This window comes from Leucopleurus acutus (assembly GCF_964270905.1).
Source record: "Leucopleurus acutus genome assembly, chromosome: 19".
NCBI classification, from domain to species: Eukaryota; Metazoa; Chordata; class Mammalia; order Artiodactyla; family Delphinidae; genus Leucopleurus; species Leucopleurus acutus.
In genome coordinates this window covers 47,987,567-48,011,701 of record NC_139161.1, presented here as the reverse complement: position 1 = coordinate 48,011,701, position 24,135 = coordinate 47,987,567, and the positions used below count along the sequence as shown (strand labels likewise).

At 59.6% G+C, this 24,135-nt stretch overlaps 3 protein-coding genes across 5 annotated transcripts; all 3 read right to left on the bottom strand.

The window, feature by feature from the left end:
- Nucleotides 1-322: 322 nt before the first annotated feature.
- On the bottom strand, nucleotides 323-4,089 carry HIC1 (HIC ZBTB transcriptional repressor 1; the record flags this gene model as incomplete). Of its 2 annotated transcripts, none has more annotated exons than XM_082860684.1 (2): nucleotides 323-2,505; nucleotides 3,963-4,089. In XM_082860684.1, one exon carries the CDS (start codon nucleotides 2,483-2,485, stop codon nucleotides 323-325), a length of 2,163 nt encoding a protein of 720 aa, XP_082716810.1. The 2 variants fall into 2 exon arrangements, with proteins under 2 accessions (XP_082716810.1, XP_082716811.1); XM_082860685.1 differs by lacking the exon at nucleotides 3,963-4,089 and adding an exon at nucleotides 2,840-2,876.
- An 8,415-nt stretch (nucleotides 4,090-12,504) lies between these two features.
- OVCA2 (OVCA2 serine hydrolase domain containing) lies at nucleotides 12,505-14,109 on the bottom strand. The gene is made up of 2 exons (XM_082860584.1): nucleotides 13,911-14,109; nucleotides 12,505-13,560 (listed from the first exon to the last, which is right to left on the bottom strand). Exons 1-2 carry the CDS (start codon nucleotides 14,092-14,094, stop codon nucleotides 13,061-13,063), a joined length of 684 nt encoding a protein of 227 aa, XP_082716710.1. The 5' UTR covers nucleotides 14,095-14,109; the 3' UTR covers nucleotides 12,505-13,060.
- On the bottom strand, nucleotides 13,155-23,308 carry DPH1 (diphthamide biosynthesis 1; the record flags this gene model as incomplete). 2 transcript variants are annotated; one of them, XM_082860583.1, is made up of 14 exons in its annotated part: nucleotides 13,155-13,252; nucleotides 13,465-13,560; nucleotides 14,266-14,373; nucleotides 14,544-14,684; nucleotides 14,945-15,023; nucleotides 15,866-15,966; nucleotides 16,099-16,255; nucleotides 16,662-16,730; nucleotides 18,567-18,688; nucleotides 18,818-18,975; nucleotides 19,398-19,519; nucleotides 21,089-21,152; nucleotides 21,273-21,425; nucleotides 23,233-23,308. In XM_082860583.1, 12 exons carry the CDS (start codon nucleotides 23,291-23,293, stop codon nucleotides 14,284-14,286), a joined length of 1,317 nt encoding a protein of 438 aa, XP_082716709.1. In that variant the 3' UTR covers nucleotides 13,155-13,252; nucleotides 13,465-13,560; nucleotides 14,266-14,283. The 2 variants fall into 2 exon arrangements, with proteins under 2 accessions (XP_082716709.1, XP_082716708.1); XM_082860582.1 differs by lacking the exon at nucleotides 23,233-23,308 and having other exon boundaries at nucleotides 21,273-21,594.
- Between the last annotated feature and the right edge of the window lie 827 nt (nucleotides 23,309-24,135).

Sequence of the window (24,135 nt, the reverse complement as noted above, 5' to 3'; positions counted from 1 at the left end):
TCCCCCAAGAGCAGCACGGAGCCGGGGGAGGGGGCCAACGAACCACAGGAAGAGGCGGAGAAGGGCCGGGGGTCTCCTTTGGTCAAAGCTGATATCAAAAATATAAATCTCCCTTCCCCCATCCCACCCCCGTCCCGGGGTTTTCTCCCCACCCCCACCCCCGGGCTAAGGCACAAAGCAGTGAGGCCAGGTGGGGCCGCCGCCCCTGCGGCGACGCTGCCGCAGCTACTACAGTCGTCGGGCGCGGTGTGCCTGCCTGATGGTGGCCCCCGCCGCCGCTGCCTAGGGGCGCGGGCCGGGGCCACGCGGCGGCAAGACCGCTCTAGGTCGGGGAGAAACGGTCGATGGTCCGGCCGTCGGGGCCGGCGGCCAGGTGCGCTCCCTGGCTCAGCACCTCGGCCGCCTTGTCGGGGCTGAGGCCCAGCTCCGCAGTGAACTTGGCCAACGGGTAGAGGCTCTCGAGCGCCACCTTGGGGTCGTGCAGGAAGTGCGTGGTCTGGGCCAGCAGCTCGGCCGCAGCCGCCTTGTCCTGCTGCTTCAGGCTCAGCTGTTCAGCCGTGAGGCGCGCCACAGCAAAGACGCCCTCGGGGAAGTCGAGCTTGCCCTTGCCATCGGGGCCGGGGACGCCGGGGAGCCCCCCCAGCCCCGCCAGCGCCCCGGCCGCGCCGGCCGCGCCACCCACGGCGTGCATCTTCATGTGGCTGATGAGGTTGCGTTGCTGGGCGAACTTGCCGCCGCACACCTGGCACTCGTAGGGCTTCTCGCCCGAGTGGATGCGCATGTGCTCGGTGAGGCGGTACTGGCGCGTGAAGCGCATGCCGCACGCGTCGCACGCGAAGGGCTTGAGGCCCAGGTGGCTGCGCATGTGGCGCGTCATGGTCCCGCGCTGCGTGAACTTCTTCCCGCAGATGGTGCATGGATAGGGCCGGGTCAGCCAGTGCGTCTTCTCGTGCTGCCGCAGCGTGGCCGGGTCCTTGTAGCTCTTGTCGCACGACGCGCAGCGGTACGGCCGCAGCAGCTCGCCCAGGCCCCCCGGAGCCCCAGCGACCTTGTCCCCACCGCCTCCAAAAGGGGGCCCGAGGCCGGCGGCCCCTGCAGCCACCTCAGCCGCCTCGGCCCTGCCGTACAGCGCCTCCTCCTCCTCCACGTGCGCCTCCACGTGCGCGTTCAGCTGCTCCGAGCTGGGGAAGCCCTTTCCACACGGGATGCACACGTACAGGTTGTCGCCGAAGCTCTCGGGCTCGCCATAGGCCAGGTGCGGGCACGGGTAGCCCTCGAGGTGGCCGCCGGGCGGGCTGGGGTCCTCGCTGCTGCCCGTCTCCTCGCTGCTGCTCTTGTAGTCGTCGCCGTCGCCGCCCGCGCCAGGCCCGTCCAAGCTGCCCGGGTAGCGCGGCGGCGGCGCCAGGCCGAGCGGAGGACCCCCGGGCGAGGCGGCCGGGTCCCCGCCTCGCTCCTCGCATCGTTCGCTGGGGGAGCCGCGCTCGCGGCCCAGCTCGTCGCCGTAGCTGCCCAGGCCTGGCTCGTGCTTCATCCAGCGGTAGAGGAGGCTGGGCCCGTCGGGGCGGCCGGGGGGCTCGGGTCCCGGGCTGCCGCCGCCGCCGCCGCCGCCGCCGCCGCCGCGGAATGGGTCCGGAGGCGGTCCGGCCTCCTCCAGCTTCTGGAAGGGCAGCGGCGGCAGGGGCGGCAGGGCGAGCGGTGGCTCCTTGTAGGCTGCGGGGCCGGCGCTGGGAGGGCTGTCTGGGCGCGGGGGCAGCTCGCGCTCGCCCGGCGGCCGCTCGGGAGGCGCGGAGCCCGGCGGGCTTTTCTTGGACAGGTCCAGGCCGCAGAGCGGGGAGCAGCGGCGCTCCGGGGCGCAGAGCGCGGCGGCCGGGCCGGGGCCCGAGGCGTACAGCTCGGCGCAGTGCGTGTTCACCGCGGCCTCGGGGCCCGACGGCGCCTCGGCGGTGGGCGGCGGCGGAGGCCCGGCCGGGGACGAGTAGCAGGCCTGGATGACGGGCGTGGCAGCCCTCAGGCCCCGGCCCGGCCTCCCGTAGGGTGCGTAGCCGCCGCCGCCACCGCCGCCGCCCCGCAGGTGGCAGTACTTGCCGTGGCGCTTGAGGCGTTTCTTGCACAGCGCCACGAGGTCGGGGATCTGCAGGTAGCTGGCGGCAGCCAGCACGGCGCCCAGGCTCGGCTCGGCCCCCGGGGCCACGGCGGCCGCCGCCGCAGCCTCCGCGCCATCAGCCAGGCGGCCGGTGTAGATGAAGTCCAGCACCAGGCGGAACACGGCCGGGCTCACCATGTCATGGTCCAGGTTGAGCAGGTTGTCATGCACCACCAGGGACTTGAGGTAGGCGCTGCTGGCCGCCAGCACGTTCTTGTGTGCGCGGAAGAGGGCGTTCTGCACCACGATGATCACGTCGCACAAGAAGCCCTTGGTGCGCTGGTTGTTGAGCTGCAGCAGCAGCTGCCTCGAGTGGCCGGGCGCCTCCATCGTGTCCAGCATCGTCTGCCCAGCACAATCTCCTGCGGGGACACACACCAGCCGGGTCAGAGCCGCACCGAGCCCTCGCTGCCTGCACCCAGTCCGGCGCCTCTCCCCTCCACTTCCCCTTCCCCTCAGCTGGGCAGGGGCATTGAGCACCGCGGCCTGGGCACTGGCGGAGGATCCGCGGCCTCCAAGAGTGGGAGCCTGGGCCGGCCGGCCTGGACCAAAAGAAGGAGCCGAGACTGGCTGGCGGAGAGGAGGCCAGGCTGGCCTGCACCCCCAGGCCCGATACCGCCGGGCTCACCGCCTGGGTTCTGGGGGCTTCCGAGGAGAAAACTGTTCGGGCGAAGCGACCCTTTCGGAAACAGTTACCCGATTTGAGGAAAATGTCCGCTGCAGGAAAAGTCATTCAGGGCTGAGAAGTTTGCCCAAGTGGGATACAAGGGAGCCGAGTAAAAAAGCGCCTCCCGCCTCGAGAGAAGTTGCCCCAGTTGGGGGAAGAGGTCCGGAGGAGGGGAGCGCGGTGCCCGCCGTGGCGCCGCCCTGGCCGGGGGCTGTCAGGCCCTCAGTTGAGGCCCGGGCGGCGGCCGTGGCGCGGGAAGCGGAGGCAGCGGCTGCCGTGGCGGGCAGAGCACGAAGGCCGGCCCGGCGCGGGGAGGGCGTTATATCGGGGCAGGAGGCTGAGGCAGGAAGCAGGTGGGGGGGAGGGGGGAGCCACGCAGCTCCCAAGGGAGGGAGGGGGCAGCGCCCCGGGCGGGCACCGCGCACAGCCGGCTTCGGCCCTGACCCCGGCCTGCGCCCCACCCGCGTCCCGGCCCCGGCCTCGGCCTCCGCTCTGCATTCGCGGGCCCGGCGCCTCCCTCCCCAGCTCCCCTCGGCCCCTTCTCCACGGGACCTCTGCCGCCCCAAACTTGGGGAAAAGTTTCCCAACTTCAGACAGGCCGGGAGGAGCGCACCAGCCGCAGTCCCTCGGCTCCCAGCTTTTCCTCTCGGCCCCCAATTTCGGCAGCCAGGCGGCCGCCGGGCCTGAACCGAGCCCTGAGCTCCCCGGCCGTCCGCTCGCCCGCCCGACCCTATTCCCCGCCTGGCCCCCAGGGCCTCGCGGCCCGTTACCTGCGGCCGCAGCCCGGCCGGGCTTCCCTCCCCGTGGCGGTGGCAGCTCCTAGTCGGCGCCCCACCCGCCCCGCTGCCAGGCGCCGCGCTGTGCCAGGGAGGGCAGCGCCCCTGCCAGCCCCGCCCGCCAGCTCCCCTTCCCTTCCCCTAGCTTCTCTAGCCCATGTGCGGGCACAGCCGGCCCCGGGCCGCTGACCCTGCCGTGAACCCGGCGCAGAGCAGCGGCCCGGCAGTCCTGAGTCCTCTAGGGGCGACACCCGGAGCCCTGAACGCCAGCCGCGTTGGGACGCCCGCGCCAGAGGATGCGCCCGAGGCGGCCAGCGCGCGAGGACCGGGCTGTTCGGGTCCCCTGTCCCTCCCGGTCCCCACCCCTAGAACCTACCTGGGGGGCATGTCGGAAGCCCCGGGCCCGGCTGCCGGCGGATCCAGGGGGGACGTGGCTGCGCTGCCCTCCGCCCGCCGGGCCCCCGGTCGGTCTGTCCTGCTGGTCCGTCCTCCCCGCGTCCTGGTCGCGTCTCAGCCCCGCCGCGCTTTCCGCACACTCTTATCTGGAGCGGCCCGGGCCGGCAGGCGCTCCTGCGGCTATGGCGCCACCTCGCGGCCGTGAGGGGCTTTGCGCGATACAGCCACAGCCTCCTTCCTGCGCACCTGGGCCGGAGGCGCCCAGATGCGGAGCTGGACTCAGGAGGGGGGCCTATTGGCAGATTCAGCCTCCCAGATGTGCCCACCTGGAGGCCCCAGCCTAGGACTTGCGAGCCCCACAAAGCCCCGAGTTTTGAGCTGAATGCTCCCCTGTACATATTTCTAAATTCTCACATTGCCCCAGTTCAGTTAAGTCCTGCCCGCAAGGACGGGACAGTAGATGGTGGGAGAGAGGTTTTGGAAATCCTAAGGAAAAAGAAGATAGACAAGATCTTAGGGGACCCTCCTTAGATATTCCTGGTTGGGACTGTCCATTTGTAACCCCCCAACACACCCACCCTCACTTAGCCACATGGGATAGGTATGCACAGAATAAACCCATTTGCACCCAGACCCTCTCCAGGAATTGACACCCGCGGGCGCTCATGTTTGCACAGACACACACCTGCCCCCTTCCGGAGTCCAAGATCTGGCTTTCTGGCATACTCAGGGGACTGTCATGTAGGGCCCTCCATGACCTGGGCAGAGGTGGTACCCAAACAGCCCACCCTGAACTTGCAGGCCTCTGGAGGGACCCCAGGATATGAGACTGGGAATGGCTGGACAGCGCCTCTTGGGGGTCCCGCAGAAGCGACCCAAGCCCCCAGATTCCCCGTGTGAGCCGTTCTGAGGGACGACCCGCTTGAACGACCTCGTCTCCAAACCCACGGACCCGAGAGAAAAGTCACAGGACGGCCTGCAGCCCGGGATGCCCCGCAAGGTCCTGCACCCCACGTGAAGGCCGGGTTCTTGCAGGTGACCCCCCTTCTGGGAAGGAGGGCACCCCTCACTAGAGCGCGGGCGTTCGCACAGCTAACTCCGGAAGTGTCCCCGAGCCGCCCCGGCACATCAGGCCTGCAGCCAGCGCCTGTGTGGCTGAGTGGGCCTCCGCAGCCCACGCTCCGCCTCTTCCCCGCACCTTCTGACCCCCGCCCACATGGGGCGGTGGGAGTGGGTCCCCAAGAACGCCTGCAGTTTCTGATTGGCTGCGCCTCCCTCAGCCGCCGACCGCGAGAGGCTGGGGCGCAGAGTTACCATAGTAACCGATGAGGTTCGCCCATATCGCGTCTCTCCGAGGCCTTGGAGAGCTTAGCAACCGCGCAGGGCCGCTGGGCGGTGGGGGCCGCGCTCGCCGCCCACCCACCCCCCACCCCTCCGCCCGCCCCGCGCTCCATCCTTCGCCCCCACGCCCGCGCCAGAAGTAGTGGCTGAGTCACTCATTGAGGGGCTGCCGGCGCGGCCACTCGCGGTCCCTGACAGACACCAAGGTCTCGGGCGCCCCCCAGAGGCTCCCTTTCCTCAGCAGGCGACTTCATGGCTTCGGGGCCAGGAGGCGGCTCCTGGTCCCCAGAGGTACTTCTGACTCCCACTCCTTCCCGAGTCCGCCCTCACCCTGTTTCCACTCCGTGTTCTGGGTCCATCTTATCCCAGTCCTCTTCTCCGTCTCCCCCACCCCTGCCCCAGAGTCCTCGCTAAGGAAGTAGTGAGGTTCCAAGAATGAAAATGAGCTGACAGCCTCCAGGGAAGGTGGACCTCAACATCTTGGCGGAGAGATGTGCTGTGTGCTCAGGTGGAAAAGTGTATGGAGTGCTGGGGGGAGGTGGGAAGACACCTGAGCAGTGCTCTTAGATCTTAGGGCTTTGATGGATGAACAGGAGTTCTCCCCCCAGGCAGGAAGGCATTCCTGAAGAAGAGAACCAGTGGGACAAACTCTGGGGGCCAAAAAAAAAAAAAAAAAAAAAGGCGGGTGGGGGGGACTCTAGGAGGCCAGATCCCAAAGGGTATGCAGGACCTCTTTGACCCCATTTCTGCTGTAATCTTTTATCCCCTTGATGGGGCCAGATCCTAGCCGCACAAGGATCCACTCAGCCCTGTCTCTGTTCAGTGGAGTCTGTCCACTGTGGACCCACCCTAGGGTCCCCTGTGCCCACTATTTTTGTTTTTCTTCAACAGTCTCCCCAGATTCCCACTTCCCCACCCCTATTCTCACACTGTCCTTACATCTGTATGGGAGGGTCTGACAGACCTGCCCCCAGCATAGCTGCCCTCCTGTGGACTTCACTCTTCCTCAATCTTTGACCTTTCCCTCCCTCCCTAGTTCCACCTGCTTTGGCCTGGCATTGTCCCCTCCCCACCCTAATCCAGTTCCTCTCTCTGGACACACTCCCCTCCCCCACTGATGGAGCTAGGTTGGGCCAGGATCATTCATTTCCCTGATCCTGTCCAGGAGAACTCTGCCTCACATTGCATGGACTCTTCCTGCCAATTCTGACCTCCAGGAACTCTAAGTCGTCCAGGAAGTGGTCTCTTCCCTCCTACCCCCAGAGACTCTTCTCTGCTAAGCTGCCAATGTCCCTCATTCCACAAATGGGTGTTAAACGCGGTTTGCTGAGTGTCAGGCTCTGAAACTGGCATTGTGGACCAGTCCTCCTCCCCTCCAGTTGCTGAGGCTTCCTCTTCCTCTCCCTCCCTTCTCCTGCCACCTTTCCCCCACCTCCCCCATAGAGGACCCTCTTGCTCATTTCTGGGGAGTCCAAGCCACCCTCCTCAACTTTTCTGCCTTCCCTCGCGTCTCCAGCTCCCGTCTGGTACCTGGACTCCCACTGAGCCTTTCCTTCCAGGCCCAGCCTCCTCCTACAAAGCCTTCCAGACCCCTGGGCTCCCCCACTCCTCTCCCCTCATGTCCCTGACACCACAGCTCTAGATGCTGCCAGAGGCCCCTCTGAGGGTCCAGCTTCCTCTCCTGCCCCCTACCCCCCATGGGTGACGACACCGCAGTGGCCTTGTGGGGTATAACGCCGCCGCGGGGCATCTTGTGACGTCACAGAGCCGTCGGGTGCAGGAACTGAGGAGTGGGAGTGGGGGCTACTGAGTGAGGGCCTTGGAAGGCCGGGCGATGGTGGGGTTGCGCCCCCAGGTGTCCCAGAGTGAATAAATCTGTAATGGACCCGTTCCCCCCTCCCCGCACTGTCCTCTCGCGGGCCCCCAGCCCGCAGTTCCGGAAAGTTAACCCCTTGTAGACCGGTACAGGGGGCTCGGGCTCCCCCTCCCCGTTCCTGCTTCCGTGCGCCCTCCTCCCCCTCCCAGCTCCCCGTCGCCTCGGTCCCCACCCCCCCACCCCACCCCCCGCCTCGCCACTATAAATAGCCCCTCTTCCCGTTTCCTAAATTCCCTGCTGACGTCGGCAGCGCGTCAGTGTGTAGGAGCCGCGGCCGCATGAATGAGCCGCCGCACGAGTACTATGCGCGCCTATAAAAGCCGCCGCGCCAGCCCGGCTGCGGGAGGCGAGCGGGCGCGGACGCAATACAGCCGACAGGTAAGCGGGACTGACCGACCAACGGGCGACAGATGGACCGATGCACGGACACGGACTGGAGGGCAAGGAGGAGGCCGACAGGCTGCAGGTTAGAGGGGCCCCTAAGGGGTGGGGTTGGGGACAGGGTGGAGGGGACGAGGGTCCACTCGCAACTGCTGGAGCCGGAGGCGTACGCAGAACCCTGTGCAGCACCTGCCTGCGCCCGGATGGAGACGCAGCCACTTCGGAGGAGCGTCGATCAGAGGACGGACCTCAGAGTCCCTGCGGCTCTTCCTGGAGCTCCTGCGCCATCCTCCCAAGAAAGTGGGACGAAGGTGCCGGCGCCCCAGGAGATGCGCCCCCTCCTCTCCTCCCCGCAGAGCGGTGACTCAGCCTCGCTAACCCCCGGTCGCCTGAGCTGGGGCGCCGGCGAGAGACAGACGCCCACCTACCCGCCGCCCTGGCCGCGGCTTTCTCGGGACCCCTCCCTTCATTCAGCCGGGGGCGCCCCCTCCCTGTCCCGTCGAGCTGGTCCCTCAGCGCCCCCAACTTCCCGCCTCTGCAGGAGGAGCTGTCCTCTCAGGACCAGGCGGGGGCGGGGCCTCAGCCGGACTGCCCCGCCCCCATTGCCCTCCCCCTCCCCGCAGCCGGAAGTGCCTCTCTGCAGGGACATCTTTGACGTCACAGGGTTTTGACGTCAAGGGCCACGTGCCTGTCCGCCAGCGCTGGGTCAGAGAAGGCCTGGAGACGCGGGGGAGGAAGAGCAGCAGCGCCCCCAGCTGCGGGCGACGGAGCCATCCTGCCCGGGCAGCGCGCCGGCACCTTGGCTCTAGACTGCTTACTGCCCGGGCCGCCCTCAGTAACAGTCTCCAGTCACGGCCACCGACGCCTGGCCCCGCCCCAGGACCGCGGACCCGGCCACCTGCCGCGCCCCCGGCCCCTCTGTCCCCGAGGGTCCCTCAGCCCCGAGCTCGCTGCCCGCGCCGCCGCTGTCCGCGGTGCTGATCCGGCGCGGGCACCAACATCGAGCCGTCCCGTCCCCGGTCCCCAAGGGCTACTGAGGGGCTGCCGGCCTACACGCACATCTCATAGCCCCAGGAGTCCAGCGCCCGGCCCCTGCCGCGAGCGCCGTCCCCCGCCCGCGCCGCCGCCGTCCCCCAACTCCGCGGTCCTGACGTCAGCCAAACTGGAGCTGCCGTGGTGCCGTCAGCAGCGCGCGCCCCGCCCCCGCGTCTCCAGGGCAACCGTGGCTTTCGATTGTTACTGTGGGAACCGGAGGTAACAGTCTACAGCCATGGTCGCCCCGCAGCACGCCCACGCGCCGCGCCGCGCAGCGCACAGCCGGGGCCGGGATGGGGGAGGCTCCGAGCAGGAGGAAGCGGAGGCGGCGAGTCGAGAGCCCATGTGTCTGCGGGGGTGGCGGGAGGTGAGGCGCAGGGAGGCGGGCTACCCCGGAGCCGGGCATCCACCCAGGCAGAGAAAGAGAAAGAAGCGCGGTCTGCGGAGAATGCCTGACCGTCCCCCTCAGTGACCGTCCTGTCCTCCTAGCCGAGGTACTGCACCCAGGGGATTGTGAGAGAAGGGGTAGTTCTGGGATTTGTGTTCTTTTTAACTCCTTGGTGGGAGGGAGGCTGCTAGGACCTGGAAAAATGTTTGCATCCTGGGTACCGAAGTGGGTAGACGGAGGAAAGTTTTCCTGAATGCGCCACGACCTCATTCTTCCAGGAACCCCTAGCTGAGTAGGCAGAGGGCAAAGGGTAAACCTTGAACCCATGTCCTGATGGAGTCACAGCCTTCCCTCACTCCTCTTCCCTCTCTTTTTCCCTCTGGGTCTTGAAGGATAAGAAGGGTTCCCCAACCCTCAGGAAGCCATAAAACTTGTAAAGTTAACCAGTCCTTAAACCGTTGTCTGAACATACCAGCATCCTCACCTCAGTCTATCTCTAGATGCTGTATTCCAGTTTTAGACAATGTCTCAAATTAACCCAAAAGAGGGGGAGTAAATATCAGAGGAGCTGAAGTCCTCTTGGGCCAGTGAAGTGTAAGCAATGACCTCTTCAAAAACATTCTGCATGTCACCTGCCACCACCATCATCACCCACGGGCTGACTGTTGGATATTGGGTTCAGGACCTCCCAAGGGACAGTGTTGGGAATGGTTAATGCAACGCAGCCCTGCCACCCATTAATCCAATTTTTCTCTATCTCTCCATATCCCCTCCTTTTCTAAACTACTTCTAAGGCAGCTGGTGCTGGTTTCACAGTTAATCAACACCCACACATTGTCTTCTTCCCACCCAAGGACACTGAGGTCTTGGATTAAAATGCACCTGATTCTGGCATCCGGTGGACATCTGTGGGCAGACTGTAGTGTGTGCACATGGCAGTAGTGCACTGGGAAGCAGGCGGTCGAACCTGGCATCACCATCAACTGGTTGTTAAGGGGCCATGTTGTTTCTGAGCCTTCCGTAAAATGAGATAATAATCCCTCCTTTCTGGCAGGCCTGTTGTGAGGACCAGATAAGATCATGTAAGTAAAAATCTTTGCAAACGGCAGAAAGCTATTTCGATCTTAGGTATTCTCTTAGGCTACTGTGTCCTTGTAAGGGGGTGGTGGTGGTGGGAGACCCCAGCTCTGGGCACTTAGAATGAACAGGGGAGGGGGAAACATTTCTCTGAGCAGAAGCTCTAGGACTGGGGCTGTTGAGGGTTCTTTGCTTAGGGACTCTCTCTCCCAAGAGCTTTAGGAACTAAGGTGGAGTGAGAGGTAGAAAAGAGAAATGGTAGGGATGTTTTGAAAAGAAGAGACAAAGTCTTTGCAGTCTGAACCCATCTGAAGGTGGACAGGGAGGGGAAAAAAACCAAAGGACTGACTGTACAATGTTAGAGTGTTTTAGTATCTTGAAAATCACTTAGGGCACCACACCGCCAACCTATTTTATGGATTAGGAAGGTGAGGCCCACGCAGGACATACTGTCCAAGAGTAGTGAGTGGTGGCCTCTCTGCTCATCTTCTGGGAAGCAGCAGAGAAAACAATGACTAGTAAAGGTCAAGAATGGGAGTTCTTGGATCTGAATCCAACTTTGGGTAAGTTACTTAGCCTCTCTGTGCCTCTTTCCTCAGTTGTAAAATTAGGTTAATAACAGTATCTACCTTATGAAGTTGTGAGATTAAACTAGCTAACTAAAGCTTCTGCTTAGCACAGTGTCTGGCATAGTTAGCACTCAATAAATTATATTCGTCTTCCTATTCTCTAGACCTCATTTTCCTCAGTTGAAAATGTTAGATCAATGATTCTTAACAGGAGAGCTTCTTCCCTCTCCCTAGTGGAGTGCATGAGAATCACATGGGGGGCTTCTTAAAATTACACATATTTACCAGAGACTTACTCTCTACTCTCTAAGGCGGTGGCTTTCAAGTATTTCATTGCATGAGAATGACCAGGATGGTTTGTCAAAATGCAGATTCCTGGGTCCCAGTAGCTCTGGAGTTGGCCCCAGGAACCCAAGGTTTACCATGAACCTGATGCAAATGGTCCATGGAATCTGTGTGGAGGGTGGGAGGAATAACCCCTTAAGATTCCCCATTGTTCCTGGAGGGCATGATGGGAGAGGACATATCTCACTTGTTGGGAACCAGTGGACCACATGATCTGTTTCCTCCTAGGTCAGACATTTTGATTCTCAGGGGAATTTTTACCTCCTCACTTCTGTTCCACTGGACACTGCTCTGGTCTTCAACTTCACCCTTCCAACTTTAAACCCTGCCTTAAAATTCATTCCCCAAATGTCTTTCCCTCTCTCCTTTACTCCTTCCAATAATCCCAAGTAGCAGCAACCGTAGTATGCAAGGTGGCATCATTTTCACCGCTGGGGGCCTTGCTGTGACTGCCACGAAGGCATATGAGCCCTTAGTTGCGGATCTACTCACTGCTTTCCATTCTGAACTGCTTATTTCCAGAGAAGCCAGGAATCTGAATTTGTGTGAAATTCCAAAATTTTTAAGTATCATAATCCCAACTGTTTCTAAAATTCTATGGGCCAAAGCCAACAGGTCTATAGGAGTAATTCAGTCCATTTCAGAGTCTCTTCCTTTTGCCAAGGAAGGGATCTCCCTTTAAAACAACCAAAAACAAAACAAAAAAAACCCACCAAGAACAAGGCAGTAGCAGACTGTAGCAAGGGAGAACTTTCTCCCCAGCCCCACTTTCTGCTGTAAAGGTTCAGACTCAGTAAACTAGGTCTGTCTGGGCAGGTAACTCCCGCTTTTTTTTTTTTTTTTTTTCTTTCTTTTTAAAAAATCTTGGACAGCTGCTGTCCATTGTGAAGAACTCAGAATTTCCGGTGATTTCAGACTATTTGTCTTGTTGTCTCAGGATGGGCTAGAGTATTTGTGCTACATCTCCTAATCTCAATTCCTGCTCAATTACTAAGCTACTTGGGGCAGCCATGCTTGAGGGCCAGATAGGGCCTGTTGCGATCTTCCAGAAAAGGAACAAGCTGGTGAGTCTGCAGAGGCAGGGCAGGCTGGGGATGAAGGCCCTGGAAGTGGGGGAAATGGCTGAAGTGAGCAGTCTTTAGAGTGTCTAGGAAAAACAGCACTTTCAAACCAGATGGGCTGTTTAGGCCTTGGCTGCAATCTCTACAGAGTAGCATCAATCTCAAATGCTGCAAATAGGGTCAAGTTTGGAAGAAGGTTACTTCTGTGCTGTCTTTGGCTTCCATCAAGGTCTAGCACCATCCCACCCTTCAAGCTCATAGTTCGGAGGGGTAAGACTGTTATGGTGGAGAAAGCAGAGAACATATGAAGCCAGGTTTTGACACGCCAACACACAACTCTTAGGGATCAGGATGGAGGAAGCCAAAACTTAGTATGGCCCAGGCAGAGCCCTGCCAATTGATCTCTTCCCCAAACTTCTCAGATGTAAATTCTTCCCTGCTTGAGGGAGGCCTCCTTTCTTTCACGTTGGGACTTAAGCCTTCCACCAGTAATGTGTAAGTGTCTATGTGCACATATGCATGAGCTTGTCCTGGGGGTTCAGAACTGGAAACACCTCCCTGCTTGGTGCTGCCCTGGAGGCTGTATGGATGGCCAGGAATCCACTTTTTTTTTTTTTTTTTTTTTAATAAAATGAGTTTTGCTGTGTATACCAAGGAAAAGATGCTGAAAATCCAAATCACCACTTTATTGTGTGGCAGTCACGGTGCTGCCAGTCTCTGCTTTTTGTGTTACCCTCCACTCATCCAGGGCTCCACTGACCTTTTTCATATTTGAACGTCAGATGCCATGGTCAAAGTCCATTAGGCCGCCTAATTCTCTTTTTCTTGAGTGCAGAGCTAGGCTTATATAATCTGAGTCTTAAGTATTGATATCTGTCTCTTGAGATCACAGTAGGGGAAAGAAGGGGAGGACAGGGACTGTAGAGGCTGCATCAAGGTCATGTGTCTCCATTAGGGGGTAGGGGGTGGAGAGGGAATGCAGAGGCAAAGGCATTTGTTGATCTTTCACTCTGCAAACTGGTCCAAGAACTGGAGGTAGGCCTGGCGCTGGGGTGCGGCTGCCGGAATGAAGTGGCCACCAGAGTGGGTGAGGGCGATGGCTCCAGCGAATCGGCTACACAGTTGCATACTCTCCTGAGCGGGGATGACGCGGTCGGTGTCCCCAAAAACATGGAGGGAAGGCACTGACAAGGGGCCCTGCAGGATGGCTTCCTTGAGGCCAAGGCCCCGGGGACAGAAACCAGATACCAGGATGATAAACCGGGGCAATGGGAAGCGGGGATCGCCGGCTTGGCCAAGGGCACACACAAGGGCTGCTAGCGCGGCCCCCTGGCTGAAACCAAGGATCCCATCGAAAGGCCCAAGCTTGCTCAGTGCCTGTGCCACCGTTCCCAGGGCTTCCTCCAGACCTCTGCACACCGTGGGCTCTTCCAGTGCCGAGAAAACGTCTGCCTCCTGTTTGGAAAACCACCAGCCTCGAGGTTGCTCCTCCGGAGGGCAGGGCCCTACAGCGATGAGGGGGAGAGTTCAGAGTTAGGACAAGGGGAAATCCAGGGGGAGAGAACTGAGAAAGGGAGTGAGGGAAAGAGAGGAGGCTGAGGAGAGAAGAAAGTCCGGGGAAAATGAGGCGGGGAACAGACTGACCTGGAGAAGAGACAAGGTGGAAGTCTGGGAGGGCCAGGCTGGAATTTGAGCGAGGGGCTGGGGTGGGAGGGATGGAGGGCATAGGCAGAATGAGGTGGGAGGGTGGCAGGAATGAGGGGAGGGACAGGGTGGCTGTGTGCAGGCAGGCGTTACGGGGACGAGGCAAGACAGAGAAGACTCTGAGCGCATTTCCGGGCAGGGCTCATCTCACCGGCGTCTGGCCCGGCGCCCTCAGGGCCCGCTGCGTCCGCGACCGGGTGCGGGCCGCTGAGGCACACGAGCTCTGCGCGACCCCGCAGCGCCTTCCGCAGCGCTCCAGTCTTCTCGCGGAAACCCCGCTCGCTCTGCCGAAAACCGGCCAAACACAAGACGCGCAGACGCGGAGACGCAGCCATAATTCTAGGCAAGCGCCAGAAGAAACGGACGTGGTCTTTCCCCGAGCGGAAGTTAAACATAAGGGAGCGTGACCCAATGCCGGCACCACCCTGGAGGCGGGCCTCAGAGAGAGTGGACGTTGCCATGACAACGGAGAGAGGGTGCGGCCCCGCCAGAGCTGGGGCTGATACCTGGGACCAAGGAGCGTTTCAGGGAGCGGGCGGCGCGACCTCCTCGTCTCTGCAGCTGCAAGCCTCGCAAGCCACGGCTGGAAAGGGGCGCGCGGGCTTCTCCTGAACCTGAGGTGGCCGACTTTGGTCACGGTCTCGCTTCCGCGACGTTCCCCACCCCGCTGACACGCATTTCCCGTAGCGGCCGCAGGGCGGCGGGCTCGGCTCGCGTCACCAAGGAGGCGGCCAATGTCTGGCCGCGCCCAAGCCTCTCCGCCCTCCTTGAGGTTCCTTCCTACCTTCGCCAGCGCCGGCCGGCCCGGGTGCTGGAGCAGCCGATCCCGCCCGTGGTTCACCGTCCACGGCCCCAAGGAGCTGCCAGCGTAGAAGTCCATAGGGTAGGGCTGCTGCCAGGAAATGTCTCTCAGGGCCACTGCCGCCTAGAGGAGAAACACCGGACAGTAACATCTGCCAACATTTTTCTACGCAGGATTATTTAATTCTGCCCTCACGACGGCCTACGAAGGTCCTACTATATCCCTATAGCACAGAGAGGAAATGTGAGGTTCAGAGAGGTGAAGGGACTTCCAAGGCCACACAGCTAGGAAGTGGCTCAGCTGTAACTAAGTGCTGCCCACCCACCCACAGAACTAGGAGCAAAGCCCACTCTCTCCCAGGGATTTTCAAAACGTGGTGTTACCTCATAGGGTGTGAGCAGCGGCTTGGGGAAGGCTGTGCCCCAGTCAATGGAGAGGCGTGGACATGCCACCTGCACCCACCTGGGAGGGGAAGTCACGTCAGATCCAAGGGGGGGGGCCCTGTTCCTGGGCAGCATGCTGAAGAACATGAATGTGTCCCCAACACAGCCAATGCATGCTTACTATTCTAAAGACTGTCACCTACTGCTGTTTAGAATAACACTATGGGGACTTCCCTGGTGGCACAGTGGTTAAGAATCCGCCTGCCCATGCAGGGGACACGGATTCGAGCCCTGGTCCAGGAAGATCCCACATGCTGCGGAGCGGCTAAGCCTGTGCGCCACAATTACTAAGCCTGCACTCTAGTTAGCGCCCGCGAGCCACAACTACTGAAGCCTGCGTGCCTAGAGCCTGTGCTCCACGAGAAGCCACCGCACTGCAACGAAGAGTAGCCCCCGCTCGCCGCGACTAGAAAAAGCCCACGCCTAGCAACGAAGACCCAACGCAGCCAAAAATAAATAAATTTATTAAAAAAAAAAAAGAATAACACTATGGTGTTGCTTGTTTTCTCCTGTTTCCTCCACTGACTGTGAGCTTTCTGAAGGGAGGGCCTGGGCAGCTCATTTGCAATAGTATCTCCAGAATCAAATTTAGTGCCTGGTACAGTGCAGGTGCCAACCCCCGCTCCAACTCATCTCACGCAGAATGACTGTGATGCTGCCGCTGCCGGTGAGCCCCCAAGCCAGACAAGGTAGGGAAGACCCACAGCCAAAGGCAGTCCCTGCTGGACGAGGGCTCTGTAAACGCTGACATTTCATGATCATGGAAGCACCGACTCCAGCCTTCGATAGGTGCTGGGCAGGACCCAGGTTCTAAGCTTTTTTAGCCAGTCATAGCTAGACAGGAAAGGTGGGCAAACATACACATCCACCTCAGGAAGAAGGCTAAGCTTGCTGGGGAAGATCTCAGAGAGCAGCAGCCTCACGAAGGGAAGTCCCAAGGCCCGGAGCCGAGATTCCAGGTGCTGTTGGGAGAGGGAGGCAGAGCTGGGGTCCCCACGATCAAGCAGCCAAAGCTAAACCCCTTAGGCTACTGATTTTCCCAGCTCCGTTCCCAGTTAGTCCTCTTTTCCAGAGGCCATCCCGAGCCCTCTGACCTCCAGAATCTTGGGACTGCCCTGGCGGCCCAAAGTGCCCAGGATGAGACCCCAGGATTTAGCTGAGCGGGCAGCGGCTATGGCTTCTTGGCGGTTGGCCTGCATGCGCTGGCAGTCGTACTGCTCTCTGGAGAGGACTTTGCTGTACGGGTCGTATCTGGAAAAGAAGCTGTCATGGTCACAGTGACAGCCACTTACAGGATCTGTGCTATATACACAGCTCCCCGAGTCGGCCCCTTGGTCTCCTGAACCCTCAGTCTCCATGAAGGCAAGTAAGAACAGAGGCAAGAGCAGAGACTGTCGTTGGGAAGATCAGTTCCGCAACTCGAGCAGGCAAGAGTGGGAGAGGGGTCTAGGATCCAGGTGTGACTCCAGGGGATGGGTAGGTGCTGTGCAGCAGCAACCCTTCTCCTGATACCGAGATTCAGAACCCAAGTGCCTCAGATCCTCAGGGCCGGGGGCTGTTAAGTGGCCAAGGGATGAGGAAGTTTGGGCTGATTGAGGGTTACAGTGGCAGGGAACCCCACCCCCTTCCCAGCTGGTCAGCCCAGCTCAGTCCATACCGGTAAGCGGGGACATTGGGGTTGGCAATCATGACAGACTCCAGATGGAAGCGGCCATCTCCAAGATATCTGCAGCGGGGAGAAAGGGGACAGTGAGTGTGGGGTGGGGCACCAGAAGAAGCAGGCACTGGCTCAGAGGTCCACAGGACTGACTTCTTGGCTATGCTGCTGACTGCGTATGTGAACTGGGACAAAGCATCATTTCACACACACCGCCCCCTCACCCTACCCCACCCGCCGTTTTTTGTTTTTGTTTTGGCTGTATTGGGTCTTCGTTGCTGCGTGCCGGCTTTCTCTAGTTGCGGTGAATGGGGTCTACTCTTCGTTGTGGTGCACGGGCTTCTCATTGAGATGGCTTCTCTTGTTGGGGCTTGCAGGCTCTAGGCACGTGGGCTTCAGTAGTTGCGGCGCACGGGCTTAGTTGCTCTGCCGCATGTGGGATCTTCCTGGACCAGGGATGGAACCCGTGTCCCCTGCATTGGCAGGCAGATTCTTAACCACTGCGCCACCAGGGAAGACGTCCTGGTTTTTTCACATGTAAAATAAGTTTGAATTGGATGACCATTAAGGCCCCTCTAGCTATGTAGTGCAGAATCTAAGAACTGCACCTCTCCCCACCCCGACCTTCTGGGGGAACAGTAAAGGGACAGCCAAGACCATGGTAAGGCTCTAGATCTAGATCCTAACTTGGAGGTGGAGGGACAGATTCTCCCTCACCTAGCTCAATACAGATGTGGGAAGTAGTGTTCAGGGTGTCATCTACGCCATAAATGAGCTTTCAGGGTATATACTGGCTACTCTCTGCCCAAACTAGCTCTTGGGTCCAGTTACTGAGTTGTAATAACAGCCACTGTTTACTGGGCTTGTGCCTTCCGTGTACCAGGCCTGGGCTAAACACCTGACATGTAGGACTTCACTCAGTCCTATCAGGTAATCCTCCAAGCTGCTACCTACAGTATCCCCATTTCACAACAGATACAAGTGAGGTTCAGGGATATTAAGAAACTTGCCCAAAGTCACACAGCTATTAAGCAGTATATCTGGGACTTGATTCTAGGCTTACCCATCAGGCTGTACCAAGCATGCCTAGGAGATGCTGTCCCTAACAGTACCTTCCCAGACCATGGAGAGGCCAGAGCATGGAAGACAATCTGCACGGCAGCTCCTTCTGTCTTGGAGATCACACCAAATTTTGATGAATGGCCAACACTCAGAGTGTCCCTCCTTCCAACACACACCATGACGCCCCCGGGGGCAGGCATCTACGAGCTCAGAGTTATGCAGGCACAGGCACAGGGGGAATGCCCATCAGGGAGCAGGGCTACCAGGTCTGGGCTGGGGAAGGCCCTGATGTGGGCCTGCTAGGGGCAGGGATGTCCTGTGTGGGTGCAGGTGGGGCTGAGTCAGGGGAGTGCCCCTCCCTCCTGCCCTGCCATTAGCTGGGAATGGGGCTCCCCTCCCCAGGCTTAGCCGGGGGAGCTGTCGGCTCTGGGGCTGGCTGCGTTCACACAACATTAAGCATTTCCATTACCTAAAATAATTAGGCGGCAGGAGACATGCTGCTCCTGCTTGTTGGCTGTCCGGATGCTAAATTAATGGGGCTGCAGCCTGGGCGTGCCCATCCATCTTCTCCAATTATGTTCCCACCACTTCTAGCCCACCCTCGTCCCCCATCAGGCCCTGATTCCCGCTCCACCCTGGGCACAGCCTTCTGGATGTTGGACAGAGCGCTGGAGAGGGAGACAGGAAACCTGAAACCCTATTTGGTCCCCACCTTGCAAGGTGACCTTGAGCGAATGGCTAAGGAACTTTAGACTCAGTTTCCTTTCCTGGATGATGAACCTGAGCTCCCTCCTACAGTACGTTTCTTGTGTCTCTATGACTGGCACCCCATTTTTCACTTACACAACAGCCTCCACCTCCTTGGGTAGACGGGGGGACGTGCAGCCCAGGATCTCCCCAGGGGATAGGGGCTTGCACTGTGGGACACTCACACGATACTCAGCTTTCAGCTCTTGGGCAGCTGCCTGTAGGGATAATGAGGGAAGGGAAGCAAGTGCATGGGGAAGGAGAGGCAGGGCCATAGGACCAGCCTGGAGCACCTGCCGTGGGGATCCAGGAAGAGCCTGGAGACTGGCCACTGTCTGCCCACTTACCTGCAAAGTTGACACAAACTGAATGGTGCTGACCAGCGCAAGGGCACTGGCTGGGGGAAAGGTGAGGCGGATAGAGTCCAGTAGGTGGGTAGTGTCTATCCGGATGTCCACAAAGACATACAGCACCCGGAAGTCTTGGGCCGAGGTGTCCATGGGAACTGGGAGGAGGGAAGAGTTCAGGAGACTGTTCTGGAAGGCAGGAGGGGCAGAGGGCCTGGCCCAGGCCAAGGTTTCTGAGTAGCCAGGACCAGTGGCTTTACCCTGAGGGTTAGAGGGAGGGGTTGGGGGAGGTGGGGAGGGTGTTGTCACAGGTCTTTCAGAAGCTCCATCTCTGTCATTCCGCTGGGGGCCCAGCCTGCTCTACCACCAACAGCCTTTCAAACACCCGCATCTGGGACAGCAGCATGGTTTCCAAGGCAACCAAGTCCAAAGGAAAGATCCACCTGCAGTGCAGGAAGGCCAAGGCCATCCCAGAAACTGGGAGGGACCTTGTGCATACAAGCAGGGCAAGGCACTGTGATGGAGATGAGCGTGCAGTCCCACCTCCCTGCCAGGGTCTGGGTGTCCTGGTCTGCCGTACCCAGGCAGCTGTGGCCATAGTGCACCAGGAAGTCAGCTCCCAGGGCCCTTGCGGTAAAGTCATCCACACAGCAAGCCCCGTAGGTCACATCACCCATCACCATCACTTCGGCCTCCGTGAACCTGTCGGGGTGGGGAACAATGGGACAGTGACACAAGGAGGTAGCAGAGAACCTAACTGTGGCGGTATCTCAGGGCCCAGCTCCACTCTCCCTACCTCTCCCAATCCCTTGGGTTGGCAGCTGCCACTTCTGCCAACAGAGTAGGAGGGGCCCAGCTGCTACCTCCCCCAGGCCTGGCAGCAGCTCCTGGAACCGTAGCTGTATGAGGACGGACTCTGCAGCATCCTTGCTCCTCTGCCCAGGTTCAGACTGCAAGAGGGACCCCCAACCCTCAGCCTGGCATACAGGGGGTCAAACACAGACCTCTGCCGCCCCAACTCCTCCCACCCAGAACAGGGAGCATGCACACAGGGGCGAAGACACCCCGGCACCGTGACGTGCGTGGGCACGCGTGTGTGGACACACATAGCCTCCCCGTCGCCCAGACCCCCTGCTACCTCCCCACCTTTAGTCAGGGCCCTCTGTGCCCGGGATGGGGGGACCCGTGGACAGCTCCTCCGCAGCACATGGCGCCACCCACACACCTCATGTGTCAGGAAGAGTGGGCTCTGGCCAGCACACTGCCATGGGATCTGCTGCCAGGCCTGAATCACTGGGGGACGGGGTGGCTGGGGAAGACCCCACTCTCCCTGAACTCACCACGGGAATGGGGCCAGAGGATTAGCTCTTCCCTGAGACCCACCCCTGGGGCATGGAGTCTGGCTCAGTGTCAGGGGGTCTCCCCATTCCTCTCCTGGGGGTGTGGTGCGAAAAGCTGAGCTGCTGCCAGGCAGCTCCCCCACCTCCCCAAATCAGGCTGTGCACAGAAGCAGATAATTCAGCTCCTTAGAATGCAGCCCAGGCATCTGAGTCAGCCAGAGCACTTAATTTTTTATAGATTAAAATGTATGCAAATTGGCCCGAGCCCCAGAGAGCATCCCCAAGGGGCAAGAGGGTGGGAGCAGGGAAGTGAGTCTGTGGCTGCAGGGTGGGGGTAGGGCGGCAGCAGGGAAGTGGGAGGTTCCCATCACGAGGTGACCTCCCCTTTCTTCTTTCGCCCTCCCTGTTCCCGTGCTGGTTGCAGATGGCTGAGCACTCACCCCCCTCCCAAGGATGGCTCACTGTATTGAAGAAACTTAGATGAGGGAGGTAGAGGAAATGAACACCATCTCCTATGCGCTTCTCCCTCTGCCAAGCCCCTCTTGCCTCACTCCTCCAAATGTGCCAGAGAAAAAGTTTCCCCCAAGCCAGACCCCCACGCTGACCACCCAGCCCACTGCAGGGTCAACTCTGAGGACTCTCAGCTTCTTCCTCAGGCTCCACCACCTGCTGTGGGCCCACCTTTGAAGATACTGGAGTTGACTCATTTCTCCCTCCCAATTTCTTTTAGGGAAGGGGAGATGTATAGAGACAAGCAGGGATTGCAGCAAGCTAGGAGTTTAGTCTGGGGTTTTGCCCTTGGTGTGTGTATGGCTGTGGGAAGGAACACGGTAAGGCAGAGGTCCAGAAGGAGAACATGATGCCAACAGGCAGAGCTGCAATGGACGTGGGGAAGGTCTTGGTTCCGCTTCGTCAGTGGCCCAAGGCTCACCTTTCCAAGATATCCACAATGGTACAGGCGAAGAGGAGGAGGCCTTCAGGCATTTGTAAGGCCACTGCAAGACAGAGCAGAGACATGAACAGAGGGCTGGGAAGAGACTGGGATGGGGACACTGCCCCTGGCTCGGCCGGGCAACCTCTCCTCCCCCACCCCCGCTCAAAGCTTACGGGCTCACCCTTCTTGGCCTGGGCCTGTTGGATCCTCCAGATGGTCTTGGGAATCTCAAAGTTATAGTTGGAAGGCAGGACTTGAATGGCTGCCTGCAGCTGGGGATTGTTCAGGATCTCAGCAGGTATCTGATTGGCCAAGCGGCCCCGAGGGGCTCGACCTAGGATGAATGCAAGGCCTGAGTTGGTTGGTGCCTGGCCTAAACCGCAGCCAGACCTGAGTGAGCTGTTAACACCACCCAAGTTTAAGGCCCCGATCCTAGATGCCAAGGGGATTGGCCCAGCCTTCTTCCCCACTGAGTTCATCCTGAAGCTGGAAGGACAACCCATTAAGCTAGGAGGAAATCTGTATAATTAATTTCCACGTTATGAGATTATTGGGAATCAAGGACTGAGTGTGGGGCTCAGCTCTTACCTCAGGAGAGTAAGCTGACACCAGGGGACTCAACTGAGAGGCAAATGAAAAAAAAGTCCACACAACCGCTCCTTGATAGAGAACAATCCTGAGAAAACGCCGAGAGTCCAGCCAGCCCAACCTGTCTGGGAAAATGTCCCTCTCCCCCCAGCCCCTGAGAACACCTTGAAGTTCTGAGATCCTAGATATGAGATCTATAAGCAAACTGTTGTAAGTACTCATTTAAAAGACTGCCTTCCTCACTTGAGTCCCACTATGTCTACGCTGGTTAATTCCTGCACTCTTCCCCTCTCCTCATTCAAAAGGGAAATAAACACCATACATTTAACTGACTTAACAAATTCCCCAGTTCCATCATTCTACCCCACTTCCCACCCCAGGAAGGATGGAAAGAATACATACACTCTAGTCAGGACTGTGGGCAAACAGGTAAGGACAGAAAAGTGACCTTGCCCTTTAGGGGTTAGTAGTCTAGTGGCGGCAAATGCAGGTACACAAATAATTACAAACCCCTGATTAAAGGAGAAGAAACATTGTAGCCCTTTAGGAAGGCTGCAGCCCTTCATCTGCATCCTACTCCCCACAATTCAGTTTAGCCCAACCCTGGTCTCCCTTTAGGCACCAGACAGTTTGGGAATGTGACAAGGAGAGAAATGAGTTTATTCAGCGAATATTTATTGAGCCTGTACTATTTTCTGGCAGGGATCCTGCCAGACCTGACACTTCAGCCTCTGTGTGTGTGTGTGGGGGGGGGGGGCTGATGCATGGGTGGTGGTGGTGATGGTGCAGTGGAGAACTAGAATGGCAGGCTTGGGACCCTAAGTCCAGATTTGAATGTTACCACTGCTATGGTACTTGTTCAGATGTTTCAAAGGCCATGAAACACAAGCCTGCGTCTCTGGGCCCGCCCCTCTCAGAAGCTCCTCTGGCAGAGGCCCAAGTCCCTTGTGGTTGTTGGGGTGTGGGAGCTGCTAGTCGTAGCAGCTCGATTTGTCCCAAGGGCCAGTAGGCGCTTCCTCCTTTATCATTTGGCAGTAACCTTCTGTTAACGTCAGCATTCCTCGGTAGACTGTGAGATCCCTAAGGGCAGGGCTGCAGTCCAGTCCCTGCACCTAGCACAGGCCTGGCATTGAGCGGGCGCTCAGTAAGTGCCAGGTGAATGACACCTTGTGCATCTTTCCTGAAGCATTCCCCGAAGGCACACTTGTGGAATGCCCGGGGCAACGCGCCTGGCTCCTTCCCTCCCCGTCGGGTACGTCTTATCCGTGAGTCTTCAGGTGTCTGTCTGCCCGCCAAGGCGGGGGGGGGGGGGGTAGCGTTTCCGGCTTGAGGACTACAAGCTCCTAGGAGGGGCTGCTCCCGATCGTGCCCTAAGGCTGCAAAAGAAAGACCTGTCGTCCTGGGCTCCAGCGACAGCCGCCCAGAGCGAGCGACGGCAAGGCCTTCCGGGTCTGGAGGAGAAACGCGCCTTCGCCATTAAAGGATCCTGTCCCTGACTTGGGGGCCCTACCCCGAGATGCGAGGTCCGGAGGCCGCAGCCTTACAGCACCCACCTCTGCCCGGGCCGTTTCGGCTGCCGGACTCTGTGGCCTCGGCCGCAACCAGCGCCGCCATCACCAGCTGCCCACGTTGGGACCAAAAAGACAGCGCTAGAAGAACGAGGAGAGCGCAGACAGTGCGATCGATCGCCGATCGGCCAGCGAGGGGCGGGGATTTGCGGGGCGGGGACCGTGAAGGAGAAAGATAGGGGTGGGGCTAGAGTGGGCCCCCAGGTCAGCCGGGAAGGTCGACCTTCTCGGGAGTCCCTAGTGGTCCCCGGCCACAGCGGTTGCGTTCTCCCAGCGACCGTGTCCCCTCCTCCCCGTCCGGGCAGCTTGAACCTGGTTCTCCCCGACAAGTGCCCTCCTATTTGCCGACTCCCTACCCCAGTTCTGCGGGCGGAGTCTTGTAAATGGGGACACCACAGAGTCCTCCTTCAGCTCCCCTCACTCTCTCCCCTCCTGATAAGACCTGGATGCCTATGGGTGGGGCCGCATTCCCTGCCTCAGAGGACCTCATTGCTCGGACAGGACAGAACTCAGCACCCACCGAACCAGTTCCAAGTTGAGTCTTGGTGCCGGTTTCCGGAGCGCTGGGTTGCCCTTACACCTTTAGAACCGACAGTGTGGAAGGTTCACCTGTGATAAACTGCTAGCAGGGGAAGGCCCCCAGCCTGAAGGTGCTTTCCTGGGAGAGTGGGGAAGTCTGAGGACTCGACTGCCTAAACCTTCGGGATTCTGGCCGTTTGCCCTGCCTAGGCTGCCCCTCAGGCCTAGGAAGCCTCTCTCCTGATCAGTGGCATAAGCTTCTGGAATCTCAAAGAGAAGACAGGGTAGCCAGTGAGACAGCCTTGACATTTGGAAGAGCAGAGTACCTGCAGGACTGACTTTCAGCAAGGTCTGCCCCATAGAGGAATC